This window comes from Protopterus annectens, chromosome 11.part0, assembly GCF_019279795.1.
Source record: "Protopterus annectens isolate FY-2018-M chromosome 11.part0, PAN1.0, whole genome shotgun sequence".
Taxonomy (NCBI): Eukaryota; Metazoa; Chordata; order Ceratodontiformes; family Protopteridae; genus Protopterus; species Protopterus annectens.
The window spans coordinates 1,560,869,339-1,560,889,454 of NC_056745.1; the positions used below are offsets into that span (position 1 = coordinate 1,560,869,339).

General features: G+C 40.5%; 1 protein-coding gene across 1 annotated transcript in view; it reads left to right on the forward strand.

The window, feature by feature from the left end:
• Positions 1–20,116, forward strand: part of STRIP2 (striatin interacting protein 2) — a 1,652,725-nt gene that overhangs the window by 740,888 nt on the left and 891,721 nt on the right. Inside the window, exon 7 of the mRNA XM_044088838.1 lies at positions 18,956–19,062. Coding sequence (XP_043944773.1) covers positions 18,956–19,062 — 107 coding nt within the window. The remainder of the gene's footprint in view (positions 1–18,955; positions 19,063–20,116) is intronic.

Sequence of the window (20,116 nt, forward strand, 5' to 3'; positions counted from 1 at the left end):
AATGACCTATTTTTTCCTGGATGAGAACCCTTTTGTGATGAGGTGTGCTATGTAGAAGAATTTCCTGACTACTGTGGCAATGTGATTATCAAAGGAGAGACTACTGTCCACCTGGGTCCCAAGGTCTCTTATCACACATTCAGTGTTAAGAAGACTGCCGCCTATGTGGTAGTTCATGGGTACAGAGATTTTACCAAAGGGGATAACAATGCACTTTTTGGCATTGAGCTTGAGGCCATAGCTCTGACACCAGGCATCTGTCTCAGTGAGGCACTTCTGTAGGATGTCCACATGGGGTTCATATTAGAAGAACAAAAATCCTAAACTGCGAATGCTCACATGAGCGAAAATGCCGGTAATCGAAAGTGGGATTGCGGGGTCGTATTACAGTGAGGAGTGGGATATTTGCCCTTTCCTCACTGTAGTGTGACCTCGGAGTTAGAATATATAGTTAGCGGGGGGTGTGGGGGTGCAGCTCCCCACAATAGCAACTTCAGTCACCGGCATTTACGCTCATGTGAGCTTTCGCGGTTTAGGGTTTTCGTTCTTCTAATATGAACCCTGTCCACATCGTTTGGGGACATGACTATAGCTCCTAGTTTGCAGTCATCTGCGAACTTCATTAGCCAGAGGCCTTCTGTGCTAGCCTGTACTTCAGAGAAGTAAATACCAAACAGGAGAGGTCCCAGGACTAAACACTGTGGTACTCCACTTGTCACTGCTTTGAAGTCAGATTTGGAGTCTGCAACTTTTACAGTGTGGGTTCTGTCAGTGAGCCACTTAGCAACCCATCTTGTGACATAGGGATTTATAACTAGTTTAGTGAGTTTAGCTATAATTCCAGAATGGGGGATCATGTCGAAAGCCTTGGCGAAGTCAAGATAGGCTGTGTGAACCACCTTACCCTCATCTACGGCTTTGGTGACTGCCTCAAAGAAGTTGACCAGGTTCAGGAGGCAAGATCTGCTTTTCACAAACCCGAACTGGGTGGGGTCCAGAGTTTGGAGGTTACCAATGTCTTTGTTTATGAATTCTGTGATGATACATTCCATGGCCTTGCAGATGAGGCTCATCAGGCTAATAGGGCGATAGTTCCCAGGATCAGTGGTGGCTCCCCCTTTGTGGAGTGGGATAACTTGCTGTGCGCCATTCAGTGGGCACAAAGCCTGACGTGAGGCTATGATTGAACAATGTGCTTAGGTGGGGAGCCAGTTTGTTCTGAAGTTCATGTAAAACACAGCCTGGGAGGTTGTCCGGTCCCATGGATGCTGTGTTTTTGGCTTTAGAGAGTGCTGCTTTTACCTGTGAAGTTGTGATTGCAGGGACTCTGCATTCTTCCTATATAGATATGGGCCCTTTAGGGGGTGAGAGGGGGGGTAAAGTTAGCAATGAACCTATCTGCCAGGATGTTGGCAATGTCAGTTGGTTCTGTAATTTTTGTGCCATTGTGCTGTAACTCAAAGCAGATCTGAGTGTTGCCATTGAGATTCTTGACATAGATATAGAATGCTTTCTGGTTGTCCTTAGAATCAGTGGCAGTTTTGTTTTCATAGCTAGCTTTGGAGGATCTTATAAGGGATCTCAGCTTCTTGCTGAGGCTGACCAGGGAGCTCCTCCACTCATGGGATTTTACTCTTCTTTTTCAACAATGTCTTCCTTCTGTTGTAGAGTTTGTTTATGGCAGGGGACCACCAGATTGGCTTCCTTTGTTTGGAGGATAGCATCTTGGTTCTGTTTGGGATAGCACAATCCATACATTTGTGAAAGTGCTTATAGAGTGCATTTGTGTAGGATTCAGCAGTCGTAACTGTATTGTCCATCTGCATGGGTGTCATGAAGTTCACCACTTCTGTCTTAAGAAGCATGAAGTTGGCTTTGGAGAAGTTTTTTTACCGTAGTTTCCTTAATGGGGGCTGGGGGCGGGATGTCGATATCTAGGGTGATAAGCTTATGGTCGGATCTGACCAACGAGGAGTTGATTTCAGGTGTGGAACACCAGTCACTCATACTGGTAATGACTAGGTCTAGGATATTGTTGCCCCTGGTGGGGGTGTGGATAAGTTGATCCAGGGCATTGGAATTTATGAATTCCAAAAACCGCTGAGCGAAGGAGTTGGTACATGAGTAGTTTTCCCAGTTAATGGTGGGGTAGTTGAAATCACCCAATATTAGGGTGTTTGCTTGAACCCTAATATTTTCCAGTATATCAAGAAAAGAGGAGTGGGAATCGTGGGGCATGGTGGGGGATCTGTAGCAAGCTGCAATTTGGATTGCAGTTTTGCCCAGAGTTAGTTGCACTTAGATGACCTCGGCTGCATTATGCTGAGCAACTAGCCTGGAGGTGTGGATATCCTTAATGAATATGGGCACACCTCCGCCTTTGGTGTTCCAGTCCAGGTTAGATGGCCGAAAAGTGTGGTATGAATTATAGCCTGGTGGTGCAGGGGTGCTCTCTGGAGGCTTGACTAGGTCTCAGTCACTGCACAGACATCGATGTTCTCCATTTTAAGGAGAGCCTCGAGTGAGTGCATTTTGAGATTTAGACTTGTAGCATTGAGTAGCATTACCCTCAGTTTTTGCTTGCCTGTTCCTGTTATGGTGGTGAATTTGTCATTTGAACCTTGCCTAAAAAAGGCACTATAGGGGCGGCAAGAGCCTTTGCCAATGTCCGGAATCCCAGGGGTAATAGGTGCAGACCATCTCTGGCAAAGCAGTGTGGTCTGTCGACCATGTCGTCCCAGGCAGACAGATACTGGATCCCCTTAAAATCGCAACAGAAGCTTAGCCAATTGTTGAAGTCAATCATTTTGTCCTTGTACTGCAGTATCATTCTGGGCGATGGCAGGATGCTACTCAGGGCTAGGGTCATGCCTGCCTGGGCTACAAAATTGGAGAGTTCTTCCATGTCTCTTTTCATGTAGTCCAGGGAGGTACGTCTCAGGTCGTTCACACCAACATGGACAGTCACAGAGTCGTATTTGTACTTGTTGTGGAGTGACCTGAGTGCGTGGGTTATGTGGCGGTTCCTGGCACCCAACAGGCAGCTGAAAGTGACCTTCTCCTTGTTTAGCCTGGTGAGTGGGACATCAGTGTGCCTGACTATAGAGTCACCTATGACTAGTGTGTTGGGTACGTTGTTTTGCCTTATGGGCTGTGGTTGAGTGGCACACTGAGTCTGTGGGTTGTGTCATTTGGGTTGTGTTGCTGGTGGGAGGTTGCTTGCGTTTCTGCTTTGGAGGTCTCTGTTGCTTGAGCAGGTTATTATTGAGAGCCTCCGCAAATGTTTTTGTGTTTCTATGTGTGGATTTTGGTGTGTAGGTTTAGTGGGACTATGTGATGAGTGCGGTGTGGTACAAGTGTTTACCTTCTCCTCTTGACTATCAAGTTCAGTCTTGGTTGGAGAGAGCTTTACCTCCAGTTAGGCTAGATAAGTGCATCTCTCACAGGTTGTAGTGTTGGGTGGTAGGAGGAGAGGGTTGTCTGTGCACATGAGGCAATTGCTACACTGCCCCACGATGCCCAGATTCATCAGATAGACAGGAGAGAACACTGGGAGCTGACCCTTGGATATGCCTGAATAAAAAAAATGTTTTCCTCTAGACAAGTGAGGAAAGTGAGTACAAGAGCTGTTTTTCTCTAAGCAAGTGAGAAAAGTAAGTACCAAAAGTGTTTTCCTCTAGGTAATGAGGAAGGGTGAGTGCTGTAGTAATTTGTAGTTTATTTAGTGCTTACAACAAGTTCTGAACAAGTGCTGAGCACGGATAAGCAAATTCAAGTGCTAAAACTAAGAATCTGTATCTTGTTGTAGATAGGCTACCTAGTGCTTACCTCTCCCATTGATAAGCTAGAAGGCTTCCCTCCAATACAGAAAGGCTTGGGGGCACAGAAGCTTACAGTCCTGGATGCAGCAAATCTGTATCTGGACTAAACTAGTTACAGGGAAGGTGGGAAGCAAGCGCAAATGCAGGCTTTTAAACCAGAAAGTTGAAAGAGATGGAAAAACTGCCCAAATGGCCAATAAACTACAATTTCTGGGCCAAACACCACTCTTGTGATAGATAGACTACCTAGTGCTTACCACTCCCACTGATAAGCTAAAAGGCTTCCCTCCAACACAGAAAGGCTTGGGGCACAGAAGCTTACAAACAGTCCTGGATACAGCAAATCTGTATCTGGATTAGACTACTTACAGGAAAGGCAGAAAACAAGCTTGGAATTTATATATATATATATATATATATATATATATATATATATATATATATATTAGTTAAGTGGGTTGGCTTTCTCAAAAAGTTCTCTCTCTGTTAGAAAGAATGAGCTAATGACAGAAGCAAAAACACTTTAAATGCAGTACAAGCTAGCACACTTGAGTGTGTAGCAAAATTAAGGCAAATACAGTTTAAATAAATGTAGATGAGTTAAAAATGACAAAAACAAGTTTTTGAAAAATCAAATAAGAGCACTTGAACACTTAAAAGCACATAGAACAGAAAATTTAGGTAGAAGACAGTTATGTAAGAGAAGCTCAAAAATATTTAGTATTTTTTTTGTTTTGTGGAGAGGGAGGGAACAGAGCAGATTAAAATGCTATAGGGGATGTCCACAGCAGAGGAGATGGGACTGGTAGGAGTGTCTGAAATCATAATATGATCTCACTGTACTCAGTTGAGTGAGCAAATGAGATGGGTCCAGTAGGAGTGTCCAAAAACAGATGTACAGCAAAGGCGGGCAATTCCAAAGCCACCAAGATTAATACCACAACAAGAACAGGGACGGGGGTTGGGAGACTAACTGCAGCTAGAGACTGGGAGTATTATCTCCCTGTATTATATTATATATAACAATTACATACAAATTTCTAATCTTAAATAAGTGCAGAGAAAAGTATACTTAAATCAGCTTTTGTCAGTTGATTTATGCAGGTGAATCTCAGCAGCCAACCACTCGGAAAATGAGCAAAATGATTAAAAAATGTGACCAGCACAGATTATAATGCAAACAGAAACCCCCAGGCTAAGTTAACACAGGATTTCAAAAGCAGTCTAACAACTTTCAATGTATCCAGATGGCTACACTTTTTCAAACTTCAGGCAACTAACTGCAACTAGAGACAGGGAGTATTATCTCCTTGTATTTGAACTATGTGTGGTGTTAGGAGATGGTGATGAACAGGAAGAATTCCAGCAGCACTGAAATTGGTGAATAAATGGGAGACTATAAAGCATCAAGCACGTTTGTGAAATATGGCTTTGCAAGAAAAGTGGCTGAAAAAGATTGGTATTTTCTTGACTTTGTTAAACTTGTGGGTGAAATGTAAATGATATACCTCAGTTTGTCATTAATGATTACAAGGACTCTAAAAGGAAAAAAAATAACTAAGTATAGCCATTTTTGCTCTTATTAGTATTTGTATAAAACATTTCATGATATAAGCTGCATGTTATATGTAGTAAAGCAGTTTTGTGTAGTGTGTACTTGGAGATTTTAAATATGGTGGTGTCTTTTCAGTTAAAGATATTAAAGTAAACAAGCACTTTTTTAGTTGTAAGAAATATATGCTTTATAGTGTAACAACAGAAGAAAGGCTGGTTAACAGCAAGCCTAATGTTAATATTTTGTGATCTTGGGCTTTTGGGAGTGGGGTGTAAAAGCTGACTGATTGTGTCATATATAGAATTATGGTGTCTGCTCTTATTTTTTACAGTGGTGAATGTCTACATTAATGAACTTTGCTTAAGGTGTACAGAAGGGATGTTCTTCGTGTTTCACTGTTGCAGTCCTCACATATGGGTTATCCAGCTCCCTGGTAGCCCTCAGCCGACCCGAATACCAGAGTTCTTAGTATATAACGGCTGCCACTGGTTGTAAAATTGATGTCAGTACGTCAGGTATAAAGAGTGGCAGCTGACTCCATTTCCTCAGTCTTTCTTGCCATGGAGCCCAAAGCAGATGCTAGTGCCCGTCAGCCATATACCTTCATTTCGCTTTCCGACTACCCTGCAGCATAAGCCTCTGGCTATACCTCCAGTTTTGGAAGTTGTGGATGATGTTTTCATGGAAAATTCTTTAACTCCTAATTCTGTTCCTCCTGCCTCCAGAAAACCAAATAGGTATTACAGGGTTCCTGATTCTCATCAATTCCTTTTCAAAAACCCTACTGCTGATCCAGAAATCATTTCTCAAGGCCCCAAGGGTGTTAAGGCTACTATTTCTAAAAACCGTGTGCCTTCTGATAAGGAATCTAGGGCCTTGGACAGGTGGGGTAAAAAAGTCTATACCTCTGCAACTCTTGCCATTAGATCCGTGAATTGTCTTTTTCACATGCTTAAGTATTAGCAGCATACTTTGGAGGGTATTAAGGCTAAACTTGGAGATATTCCTTCCATGACGGAGAACAAAGATTTACAAGACTTACTGAATTCTGCCACTTTAATTAATAAGCATTCACTTCATTGTGGTTTTGACACTTTGGAAGCTTCCTGCAGAGCAGCAGCCACTGGTTCTGTAATTAGAATGCATGCTTGTTTTAGGGAGCAGCCTCTTTCTGAACCAGTTAAATCTAAATTGCTGGATGTTCCTTTGCACAAGGACAATCTTTTTGGTAATAAGGCTGAGGATGTACTGAAGACATTGGAGGATAAGGCAAAATCTATGCAAGCTGTAAAAGATTTTCTTCAGGTTCAGCCTCCTCGGTTCAGTAGACATCATCCTTCCAAAAATTGGTCTTTCCCTGATCCTGGCAAGCAGGGTTGCTCTAGGCCTAGGGGTTTCATGTCTGCCAGAGGGCAGGCTTCTGCCCCTCAAAGGGCATTCTTCTTCTGCTAAATTGGGGAGTTCTAAGCCAGCTTCCCAAAGCAAACATTCTCAGTGACTCTGGCCTTCTAGTGCCTACCTCTGCGGACCCTGGGTTTCCTTTCAGGGGAAGGTTAGCCAGGTTCGCAGAGGTATGGTCTACCATCACAGACGACAAATGGGTGCTCAATATAGTAAACCAAGGTTACAAGTTTTACTTTCACACCTTCCCTCTTTCACAAGGGCACCCACACATACCCAGAACTCACAGGGCAGAGGTAGGAGCTCAAATTTCTTCACTACTGACTATGGGGGCTATAGAACCAGTTCCTGCAAATCAGGCAGGCCTAGGCTTTTATTCAAGGCTTTTTCTGGTACCCAAGAAATGGGGCACCTGGCGCCCTATTCTGGATCTGTCCATTCTAAACACTTTTCTGGTGATTCCAAATTCAAGATGCTCACCCTTCAACAATTACTACCAATGCTGGGCAAGGATTCATGGCTGGTAACTTTGGATCTCAAGGAGGCTTATCTGCACATCCCAGTAAGGGAGAGTTGCAGGCTTCAGGGCATCAGGGCTGAGGAGCAACACTTTCAATTCTCTGCATTGCCCTTTGGCTTATCTACTGCTCCCAGAGTTTTTACAAAGTGCCTGGCTGCAGCCATTGTTTTTTGCAGGCAGAGAAACATTCAAATTTATCCTTACCTGGATGACTGTCTCATTCAAGCAAATTCCCCAGAACAGCTACAAAAGGATTTGGATTTCATGAAGAACATTCTCACCTCTTTGGGTTACACTCTCAAAGAAAAGAAGTCAAAGTTTGTTCCTTCAAGGGAGATTGTTTTCCTGGGAGTGAGTCTGAATACAGCCACCCAGATGGTATTCCTCCCTCAACAGAAGCAATAAGATCTTTCTGCTTACTTCATGAACTTGGCAAGCATGACCCAGCTCTCTGCAAGGCAATTCTTGCAAGCACTGGGGTTCATGGCTTTATGTATTTTGATGATCCCATATGCAAGGCTGCATATGAGAAAACTTCAGTGGTACCTCAAGAATATTTGGTGTCAACACACACAGGACTTGGACTTGATTCTTCCCCTGATTCCCTGTCTACAAATGGAGTTCCTCTGGTGGGCGACAGCCTGTTCTCAGAACAAGGGTCTGCCATTCCGCCCACCGCCTGCCAGCCAGACTCTCACCACAGACCCCTCAGATGTTGCATGGGGGGCTCATGTGGAGGGCGGGGGCATACAGGGGACTTGGAGCACCCAACAGATTTATCTGCACATAAACTTAAAAGAATTGATGGCAGTGCAGCAGGCCTTGCTGGCTTTCAAGGACTTACTCTACCCTGGGACTCTGCTGATCAGGACAGACAATACCACAGTCATGTGGTACATCAACAAGCAAGGGGGGATTCACTCTTACCCCTTGTACAGACAAAACATGAGGCTATAGTCCATAGCAGCATCCTTGGGCTTGCATCTAATAGCCCAGTATCATCCAGGGAGGCTAAACTCCTTGGCGGATTATTTGTGCAGACATGTTCTGGATCCTCACGAGTGGCAACTGAACAGGGACATTTTCCATTGCATCAGTCATCATTGGGGCACCCCACAAGTGGATCTTTTCTCCTCTCACTCCAATCATCTCCTTCCAACCTTCTGCACAAGGGAGTTTCACAACAAAGCTTGGAGGGTGGATGCATTGTCCTTCCCATGGATGCATCGCTCAGTTTATGCATTCCCTCCTCTTCCTCTTCTTCCCAGGGTACTGCTAAAGATAAGGGACGAAAAACCACAGGCTATTCTGATAGCACCAGATTGGCCCAGGCAGCATTGGTATTCCCTCCTTCGCAGCCTTTCCCAGGCTCAGCCTTGGCATCTTCCCATGGTACCAGATTTGTTGGTTCAGAGAGGGGGAAAGTTCCTTCATCCTCAGCTTCAAACACTGCATTCGACTGCCTGGCTAATACTCTAAATCTTTCCCAACAGGTGGTTGAAGTTCTTCATGAGGACAGGATCCTAGCACAAGAAAATCCTGTGCAGATAAATGGAAGAGATTTTGCTCTTGGATGCTAGCTAAAGGAGAGTACTCTTCTCATCCTTCTCTTTCACTCATTTTTGACTACCTAGCAGGATTGCTTAATGGTGGACTTTCCTTTTCTTCAATCAAAATTCACGCTTCAGCAATTTTGGCTCATTGTTCTTTTGAGCAACCCATTTTTTCTCACCCCTTGATGAAACAGTTCCTGAGGGGAGTTAGTAATCTTAGCCCTCCCAGAAGAGCTCCTACTCCTGCTTGGGATCTTATTTTTGTCCTGGAAAAACTTACTCTGCCTCCCTTTGAACCAGTTTCCTCTGCAGATTTGAAGTTTCTATCCTGGAAGGCTGCTTTCCATTTAGCTATTACTTCAGCTAGAAGGGTATCTGAGCTGCAAGCCTTAATGGCAGTAGAACCTTTCATTATTTTTCACTCAGATCGGGTTTCTCTGAGAACCAGTCCCACCTTTATGCTTAAGGTAGTTTCCAGTTTAACCCTTTACCAGTCTTTTCACCTGCTTACATTTTTCAGCAATCCCCAAAATAAAGGGGAAAAGATTCTGCACTCTTGATGTGCATAGACAGCTGAGATTTTACTTAAGACAGGACCAAATCATTTCAAAAATCTGAACAGTTATTGGTTAGTTTTGCTCCTGGGGCTCAGGGTAAAGCTATTTCAAAACAAACCATCTCCAAATGGATTGCTCATTGTATTCACTTTTGTTACCTGCAGCATGGGAAGGTTCCACCTCAGGGTATTAGGACCTATTCTACTAGAGCAGCCTCTATCTCTGCAGCCTTTCTGAGAGGCGTGCCTACTAAGAACATTCTAGAAGCAGCTACTTGGTCTTCTGTCCATACTTTCACAAAGCATTACAATCTACCCTTGTTTTCTAAATCCAGGGCTGGTTTTGCCTCTGCAGTTTTGCAGTGCCTCCTTACCAACCCTTAATCTGTGATCCTTCCTCCCCCTTTGTCTTCTTTCTGGGCTTTGGGAATCAACCCATATGTGAGGACTGCAACAGTGAAACATGAAGAACATAGTACAGTTGTGTACACTTGCCATAAATGTAGATGTTCGAGTGTATTCACTGTTGCAGTCCTGGTTTCCCACCCTCCATTCCCCCTTTTTTCCTAAGGCACAGACTATAGATTTTAGTTTTTGTATGACATGTGTCCAGGGTGCTACCATTCCTGGGTTAGCCTTCTTTTGGGGGCTCCTGACAGTTAAGGCAAGAAAAACAGAGGAAATGGCATTGGCTGCCACCCTTTATACCTGACGTACTGACATCAGTTTTACAACTGGCGGCAGCCAATGTCATATACCAAGGACTCTGGTATTCAGGCCAACTGAGGGCTACCGGGGAGCCGGATAACCCATATGTGAGGACTGCAACAGTGAATACACTCAAACATCTACATTTATGGTAAGTGTATACAACTGTACTTTTTTGTAAGTAGGCTTGTAAAATAAGACAAAATCAAGAAACACATGAAACATACTAAGTTTCTTACATCTGCAAAAATAGCTTTTTCCATTAGCAAATGTTCAGTGGGAGTCAAAAAGTCTGCAGCTGAAGGCAGTTGTACATTCTGCTCTGAGAGAAATTTACAAAGATTTGTTATTGACTACTTTTACATTGAGACAAGCTGAATGCAGATGCAAGCAGTTAGTCTTGAAAGTTTTGAGCATTCCTTGATGAGGAAAAATGCAAAGGTACAATGGCAAGCAGTTCAGTGAAAAATAAAGTTTGAAATTATGGGAAGTGATTAAGAGGTAGCAGCCTCCCTAGCAGCCTTAATACCTTAATGCATTTAATAGAACAGTCTCATATTTAGTTTTATTTAAAGACAACCAGTACAGTTTTTCTAATGGCTAAAAGTTAATGTTTTCTGAAAGCGTACAAGCTGTTTTTCACATCTGTTAGGTGAATAGAGATAAGAAAAGAACAGGCAGAAATCAGTGTAAGTTGGAACACAGGATATAGGATATGCTTTAGCATGGATAATAATTTTAAGTTAAATAATGCCTATGTGTGCAGCTGTCAATTTGGGGCAGTTGATCCTATCTGGAGGGTTAAACTTCATGTTTGAAGCTGTATATAGTTTTTGTGTTTTTATTCTAAGCTAACAGAGGATAGAGATGATCTGAAAATGCATTTAGTTTTTGAATGTTTTTCATTAAAGCAAAAAATCTTAAAAATGTGACATAGGTTCAAATGGAAATAAGCTTTTAAACATTAGTGAGTGTGTAAGTCTAAAGTTGGATGGACACATTCAAAAAACGGACACATAAAATACACAGGAGCAGTAGCTTTTTATTACAGTGGCTACACTGTCCATGTTATCTTGGAATGTAAATGGCCTTACAGGTATTGACAAAAAAGAAATAGCATTGAATTATATTAAGAAATGCTGAATGCAAATAACAATACTGCAGGAGACACATTTGGAAAGAATTGAGCATAAACATTTGACAAAGAAAGTATTTCAGGGTGGATATTCATCAGATTGTCAATTACAAAGGAAATGGGTATTGGCAAGGGGGAGGAGGAATATGCCAGAATGTTTTTATATTCCACCTAAACTGCTGTTATGGAGCTTAAACTTTTGGGAGCAATGATAACATTTGAGCAGGGAATATTACTTAAAGGTGGGACCAGAACTTGATTTACAATAGTGATGATGTATCAGGGAGCCTAGAAGGGAAAATATAAAAAAGATGGTACATTTCTGAAGAAATTTATGAAAATGTTTGGAATGCAAGATGTGAATTCAGTAGTAGGAACTTGGACAAAATGTACATACCATTCCCTAAAGTTCAATAGTTGAGCTAGACTAGATAAAAATTATATTTCACAGTAATGTGCATGTAATTAAAAACATCAACACACATCCCGTAACTATTTTAGATCATGTACTAATAAAAACTAATATAAAAGTGTAGGGTAACAAACTAAAAAACAAGACTCTTGCACTTTCTTTCCTACCTGTTAAAAAGAGAGGATTTTAAGGAATTGGTAGAAGAATACTTTTCAAGAGTTATTAGGAAGTTACAAATATCTTCAGAAGTTAGAGCTAGTGAGTGAGATAAAATGAAAATGGAGTTTAAAAATAGTGTAGAAATAAAAGAAAAAGAGGTATGATTAAAAAGTAATAGGAATTGTTTAGAATGGCTGTCAAAGGTTAAAGTATTGCAGAATAAGGGGAATCTCACAGAACAAGAAAACTTGCAAATACAGAGTACTAAAGAGAAAATAAGGGAGTATCTAAATAATATGCATGAGTTTAGAAAGATTGCTGTTAAGCAACTATTTTTTAAAATAACTCCAGAGTGCAAAAACTTTTAGCATGACTTAGGCAACAGAAAGTAGAAAGGGAGCCTATAACAAAAAATCCTGTTGAGGTATTCGGGATATTTCAGAAATTTTATTAAAATTACAATAGAACAGGAGGTTGACAACTGATCAGGTAAGAATACTGTTGTCACCATGTTAACAGTCAGTGAAGTCAGGCATGCTGTATGAAACACTTTGTATATAAGAGTAAATGTACTGGTCATCCAAACGAAATGGGCAGTGTTCTGAATATACAGTCTAGTTCCAAACCAAATAGAGTTGTAAACCTGGTTATAAATGTCAATTATAATGTCATATATGACTAACGATGTTCAAAAGTAAGTGACACAGTTTAAAAATAAAATGATTCAAACTGAGTTAAATGCTTGTGGTATTTATGAGAGCTGATGACCAGTGATCTACTTCATGTACTCGCATTCCCAACACATCAAAAGTTATAATGTCGAGACAAAGACAAAATCATCTTAATCATATGTAAGAGAAACTCCATAAGAGCGAATTTTATAAAACTGAAACACCTTTTCACATGTCAGAAAACATTCTTATGAATGTAGATCATGCTTCATTCATAAGAACAGATTTTACAAATAAAGTGAACAAAGAAAACAAATGGAATGGAGATTGCAATACAGTGAGGCTCGGGAAATGTACCCTTTTTCCCACTGTAGTGTGATCTCGGAGTTGGTATATTTTATTAGTTTTGAGTCTGATATATTTAATTATCAATACAATTGATAACACTATTATTTTTGTTTTCTTTTATTAGTTTACTTATAGAATCTGTTCTTATGAATGCAGAGCGATCTGCATTCATAAGAATTCTTTCTGGCATGCACAAAAGGTGTTTTGAGTTTGTGAGCTTTGTTATTGTGGAGTTTCACTTATATCTGCTTACAATGATTTTGTCTGGATGTTATAACTTTTGACATTTTGGGAATTTGAGTATATGAGGTAGATCCAATGAACAGTTATACACATGATGAAGGATGCTTTGATATGCTCCATGATGACTCTCATAATACCTTACTTGAAGAAGGCATTTCCTCTGGAAATCCTTTGTTATACATCCTCATACTCAAACGAGGGAACACTGAGTCAGTTAGTAATTATAGAGCCATCAATTTTATATCTGAAACTGGAATGTGCATTGAGTATTGTATGGTAGAGTTATTGAAAGTTGATAGAAAATACAGAATTGTTGTTCAGCTCTCAAAGTGAATTTTTACATGGAAGTTGTATTATTGCAAGCCTTTCGGGCTTTATATCAGTGAAATTTGAAACTATGGCTTATGTAGTATTCCTGTATTCAGCTGATGTATTTGATACTATCAAGTTTATTGAAATCCCATATAGCTGATGTCAAATGCATCATTTCATTTGTAATGCATTACTGGATAACAAACTGTTTAAAGCAAAGACAACAAAAGGTATTTTTTTTTTTCATTTGAATGGTTTATAAAGGACTTCTGTTTTGGGGCCATTTCTTTTTAACTGTACATTCCAAAGAAATGTAAATGTATAGTTAAATATGCATATGACTGTGAAGTAGATTATCTTGTTACTTTTCAAAGTAACATAGCTGTGCCAAATGAATTAGAAAACAATTTTAGGACACCGTCCCCTGGATTAACATTCAGAACTAACTAATGTAAGGTGTTAACATTTAGTTGCATTCTGATGCAACCTTAAATGTAGTAAAAAGTAGAATTTGATTGTTGTTAATCAAATGAAAGACATGAGAGCTACAGTTTCAGACAAACATCTTTAAGAACAACGTTGTTTCTATGAAAGTTAAAGCTATTAAACTGATAGGATTGTTATTTAGAACAGTGAGTACAAGTGATCTTAAAACATTAACCAGCATTGATAAGACCAATACTGAAATATAACCCTGATTTCATTCATATATCTTGAGTAAAACTAATCAGAAGTTGTTCATAGAAAGTTCACCAAAAGACTATTATAAGTAATAGCTCAAGAATGAAGTGAAATATTTCAGACTCTGAACTTTTTTGTAATGAATAAAACCAAACTTTATTACAATCCATGTCAGCTTCAAATCTTCAAAATGTAACCAACACAAACAAAAGTATTTACGGTAATAATTTTCAGATGTGTAACTTTTTTTTATATTTCTAATATTATATTTATTGAAATGACAGGCATGCCCCCGAATGGTCTATGTTATAAGATCAAAAGTTCAAAAGACTGAAAACCAAAATATCTAAAACTCAAAATATTGAAAATGGTAACTTGCCCCTTCTCCACTGTTGAGTGATCTTGGAGTTGGTATGTATAATTAGTAGGAAGTGTGAGAGGCACAAGGGAATTGGTGGGCTGCCCCTGCATTAAAATGTTTTCAGTATTCTGAGTTTTAGATATTTTGGTTTTCAGTCTTTTGAATTTTCAGTCTTATGACAGAGACCTGTCTTTTGATTATTCTTTTATCTGCAGCATCCATTCTATCACTTGAGATGCAGCCTTCCATTCTAGAGAGTGTCTTCTATTTTTTCCTATAGCTACCAGTAAGTAATGCAGATATTGTTACTTCCTAGACAACTGGTACTTGGCAGGTATTGGTTTCCAACGTAGGAAATAGGTTCATAGGTGTGTACAAGGCTAATGGCCCTAGAGCCTTTACAAGCTTAGCCCGTAGGATTATCCTGGCATTGTGCCAGCAGACCTTAGTTCCCAGTGCTTCTGTTGAGTAAAGCCACTGGAGTGATCCCAGGGTGAATTTTCTATTTCCCATCCATTCAAGATTTCTCTTGAAGAGGGCCAGTGAGGTGCTGTGTTTGACATGTATGGGAAGTCTGTTCCATAGCATAGGCAGTCTCTGGGTTGTGAACCTGTCCCTCCAGTATGTTTTGTTGATTGTGGTAATGAGGTAGAGGTCTCTGGAGCGTGTGGTGTGGAGGGATTGGGATTTCTTTAGCTGTAGCATTTCTAACAGAGCTGGGTCAGACATGGCTTTGTAAGTCAAGCAGATAGTCTTTAAGTAGACGATACAAGACAGAGAATAGTTTAAGTTTTTTGAGTCTGTCCATATAGGACAAGTGTTTAAGGCCTAGGATCCTCTTTGTGAGGTACTTTTGCAGCCTCTCCAGTTGTTGCAGGTGTCTAGTGAGGTACATGCCTAATGGAGCATTGTACTCGATGATTGGCCTAATGAGGGACGAGTAGAGGGAGACAATGATCTCTTTCTTCCTGGATGCAAAACCCTTAGTAATGAGATGTGCCACATAGGACTTTCTGACCACAGTGGCAGTGTGGTGGTCAAAAGAGAGGTTGCTGTCAACCTGTGATCCCAGATCTCTTATAACACCTTCTGTGTTCAGTGGACTACCATTGATGTGGTAATTCATGGGAACCGGGTTTTTCCCAAAGGGGATGATGACACATTTTTTGGCATTGAGCTTAAGGCCATGGTTCTGACACCAGTCATTGGTCTCAGTGAGGCCTTTCTGTAGGATGTCAGCATCACTTGGGTAGTTAGTAATAGTTCCCAACTTGCAATCATCTGCGTACTTTGTCAGCCAGAGTCCCTTTGTGTAGGCCTGGACTTTAGAAAAGTAGATACCAAACAGGAGAGGAACCAGGACTGAACCATGTGGGACTCCACTCGTAACTGGTCAGCAGTCTGAATTGGAGTCAGCTACTTTCACACTGTGGGTTCTATCTGCCAGTTTGCAACTCACCTAGTGATATAGGGGTTGATGCCTAGCTTAGTGAGTTTTTCCATGATTCCTGAGTGGGGAATGGTATCAAAGGCCTTATCCAGATCAAGGTAGGTGGCTGTATGAACCTCCTTGACCTTCATCCACAGCTCTGGTGACTGACTCAAAAAAGTCGACCAAGTTGAGAAGGCATGATCTACCCTTCACAAAACCAAACTCTGTGGGATCCAGAGTATGGAGATTCCCTATATTCTTGTTTATTAGGTCCATGATGATGCGCTCCATAGCTCTGCATGTCAGGCTCATCAGGCTAATGGGGCAATAGTTCCCAGGGTCTGTAGCCACTCCTCATTTGTGGAGAGGGATGACTGTAGCAGTATGCCATTCAGTAGGGACAAAGCCTGAGGTGAGGCTGTGATTGAACAGGGCACACAGGTGAGGTGCCAGTTCACTCTGTAGTTCATGTAGAACACAGCCAGGGATATTGTCAGGTCCCATAGAAGCTGTATTCTTGGCCTTGGAAAGTGCTGTTTTAACCCCTGCAGCAGTAATACTGGGTGCCTGGCAATCGACTGGTATTGTTATTGGTCCTTTGGGGGGGGGGGGGGGTAAAGTTGGCACTGACTCTATCGGCCAGTATATTGGCAATATCTGTTGGCTCGGTATAGGCGGTACCATTGTGCAGTAACTCAGAGCAAATCTGGGTATTGCCGTGGAGATTCTTTACGTAACTATAGAAGGCCTTGTGGGTGTCTTTACTATCTGCTGCAATTCTGTTTTCATAGCTAGCTATGAGGGATCTCAACTTTTTGTTGAGGCTGATAAGGGAGTTTTTCCAGTCTTGGGACTTCACCTTATTCCGCATCAGTTTCCTCCTTCTGTTGCAGAGTTTGTTTATGGCAGTGTTTATGGAAATCCTCTCACTGCATCATCTGTCCAATCTTTGAATCTCAGTAACTTTGTGCCACCAATGTCAACATATGTTGTCCTTATTTGTATCCTTTTTGTTATTTCCTTTTGGGATAAACTCCCTATGCCACTGTGTATAGAGACAGTCCCTTAAGTGCCTTTCATTTGCAGGAAAATATGGTTTATCATAAATCCTACTACACCATTTGGCACTAATATCTAACTTTATTAAAATTCTGCTAGTTTCCTGTTATTATTTCCATCCATCTTACTTTATAACTGGGGGGTTGCATTAAGCAAAATAAGCTCAAAGCAGCAGACCTAACATAATTCAGATAATTAGGAGTACTTATTCTCCCTTCCTTTGGCAAGACTAATTTGCTGCACTGAAGTTTGGGTTTATTTACATCCCATGTAAAATAATGCTACATCTTTCTTGCTTTTTCCAATAACCCTTAATTAGTCTAGGTTATATAGTGTACTTCAGGCAGAATGAATTTGGGTACAATTTAGAATGTTTGAATCATCTCGAAGTACAAAGTCTTCCATTTTCTAAACAACCTTTTTATTAGCATTGCCTGATATCAACTCCACTGATCTGTCCAATGAAGCCTTAATCATACTAAAAAATGTGACCTGGTTTATTAACCGTATTTTTAGAAACTTTTCCTTCACTTGTTTGCTTAGCTGATAGTGCACTGCTGTTGTTTTAGATTGTTTGTAAATGTATTTTATAACCCATTATAGTCAGACTTGTTTTACTCAGAGATCCACTCCAAAACATGTTACAGATTCACCAGTGTTAAAATCACATCATTAGCAAACAGTGGTGTCTATATTTGCTCCACTCCCCTTTGAAATTCCTGTACTTTGTACCTCCTTATAAATGTTGCAAAGAGCTCATGATATAGTACATATAAAAGCAGAGACAAGGGGCCCACCTGACTAGCTCTCTGCCACAACTCAAATAGTTTGGATAACGTTGACATTATTCACTTCTGGCTGGCATTTGTGTGGCAGTGCAAGGTATGTCACAGCTTTGTTACAGCTTTTTAACTATAAGTTCATCTCTGATGTAGTTCTGTGGTGACTGCTGTTTTACAGTGATAAGTTTTCGTAGATTCTTGTAGCTATTTATAATAAGGATACTTCAGTGAGGTTTTACATGTGAACCTCATCGTATCAAGGATTATTTGTCTCTTGTTGTCCTACCAGGTTCATAGAGCTCTTTGCATTACGTTGCAGTTATGCAGGGAGTTCTTAGTATAACAAAGTGGGTATGGTTTTGTGAAGGGTAAACATTCTGTTGTGAATTGCATTTGGGTTATTCCTCCTTTAAGCGGTTCTAAGTCCTCATTCAACCCATTCTGCTCAGCCACTGAGCTACTAAGCAATGAATGGTGGTTTTGGTGTCTGACGCTGATTCTCACGAAGCTGGGATTCATCGTTAAAGTGTTTAACATCACTTTAAGGTGTTTTCAGTTTATGTTCAATATACAGTAACTCGTTAGGGACATTGTCGTTGCACTGTGCAGCAGTAAATATCCCCAGCCAGCCTAATGGTGCATTGATTTGGTTTCTTTTCCACTGACACTGATTTATACTTTTTTGTGGACATATTTTCTATGAGTACAAACTGGGGCAAAAAATAATTATATTTTTAATGACAACTCTCATTTCCTGGAGTTGAGGAGGACGTGGACAGTGGTCATTGCCATTAAAGAATCACAGCAGGGGTAGGATACCTACTGCACTGTGTATTATTAGAAAGCTCAAAAGTGACTAGGCATTCATCTCACTTTAATGGTACAGTTGTTGCATAATTTAAATACTTGTAATATTTAAGCTGCCAATAGTATAGCAGTGATTTCTCTTTAGAACAAACCTTTTAATATATTTGTAGTTGCATATGTGTGTTTTATGTAACTGGAAAAATAAACAAGAAAATTTGTGGATAAATTGTAAGATTCCATCTATGTATTTGTAAAGTGCATTTTATTCAGAAAGTTCTAAGTAATGTTGCCAAAGAATAACATTTGCATACAAATTTTGCATGTAGCATACCTTCTGAAGTTGCAAAGCTAAATAGTAACTCAGACTTTTAAGATATATGCAGTAGCTAATGACCAAAGGCAGCTGAACTAATTTTGTAATTGTGTGTTTCTCTTCAAGGGTGCTGTTGAGTGTCATGTACCTGATTGTTGAAACCATTCGTCTTCAAACTGAAGATGACAGGCCAGAGTGGAAAACAATCCGTGAAACATTCAAGGCAGAACTTGGTAAGCAGAACGCTTTGCCAAGTAGGCTTTGCTTAATTCGATGTGTTTTCTATGAGAATGAATACATCTGCTTTGTTAACAGTTAAAGTAACTTCTTTTAAATCTTAACACTCTACTGCCATTCCCACCTTCACCTCACCTACAAAATTGTCTTAATACATTTTGATTAAATGTAAGAACTCTTGTTTAAATGTTCCTTCCGTAGACATTGTCCTAATGAAGGATTGCATTTCTCAGATAATCGCCATAACTATTTCCAGATACTAGGTGAATTGCCTGTGACGCCCGTGCCATGGCCCAGCAATCAAGGAGCCTCAATCCTCACCACTAACACCAGAGAGGGTGTCTCATATATGAGGAAAGGATAACAAATACACACAGTAAAGTGCAATTTCCCTTAAGAGCACACAGAGATCACAGTCAGTCCAGGGCTGGTCGCTCCCTTGCTCTCCAGGTCCCCAATAAGACTCCCCACTGGCACAGCTATGGGGTCCAGATCTCATCAGCTGGACAAGCTAAAATCTCCAGCACCCTCTCTGTCCAACCAGTGCTTCATGTCCCTCCCCAAGTAGCTGAGACACACACACATACTTTGAGATAAGAGTTTATACAACCACACAGACACTTCTTTGGAAGGCTGGCACAGGTTCTCCAGTTGTGCCCCTTTTACCCAGACTATATGGTAGAAATCACTGCCACCACCCAGCTAATATTTATCAGCTACTCAAAGGCCTTTAAAAGGGTGTCCAGTTATTACTGTGCAATATTATTATCCAATTGGTAGTATAACTAAACAGTCAAGGCTTATTGGAGTGACTTGGTACAGGATTCTTATATACATGCAATGTACTCTTAGAGTTTAACTTATCTCCACACAAAACAGTCACAGTTGAAAGGTTTTAAAATATCTAATAATAAATAATAAAAACACAAGACAATACTTCTTATTACACAGTGGTAGTCAAGAATTCAGAGATCACAGAGAAATACTATTGCAACCAGCTGTACTATGCTGCCTTAAAGCAAGGAGACTCCGTTAACTGTTTATTTGTAT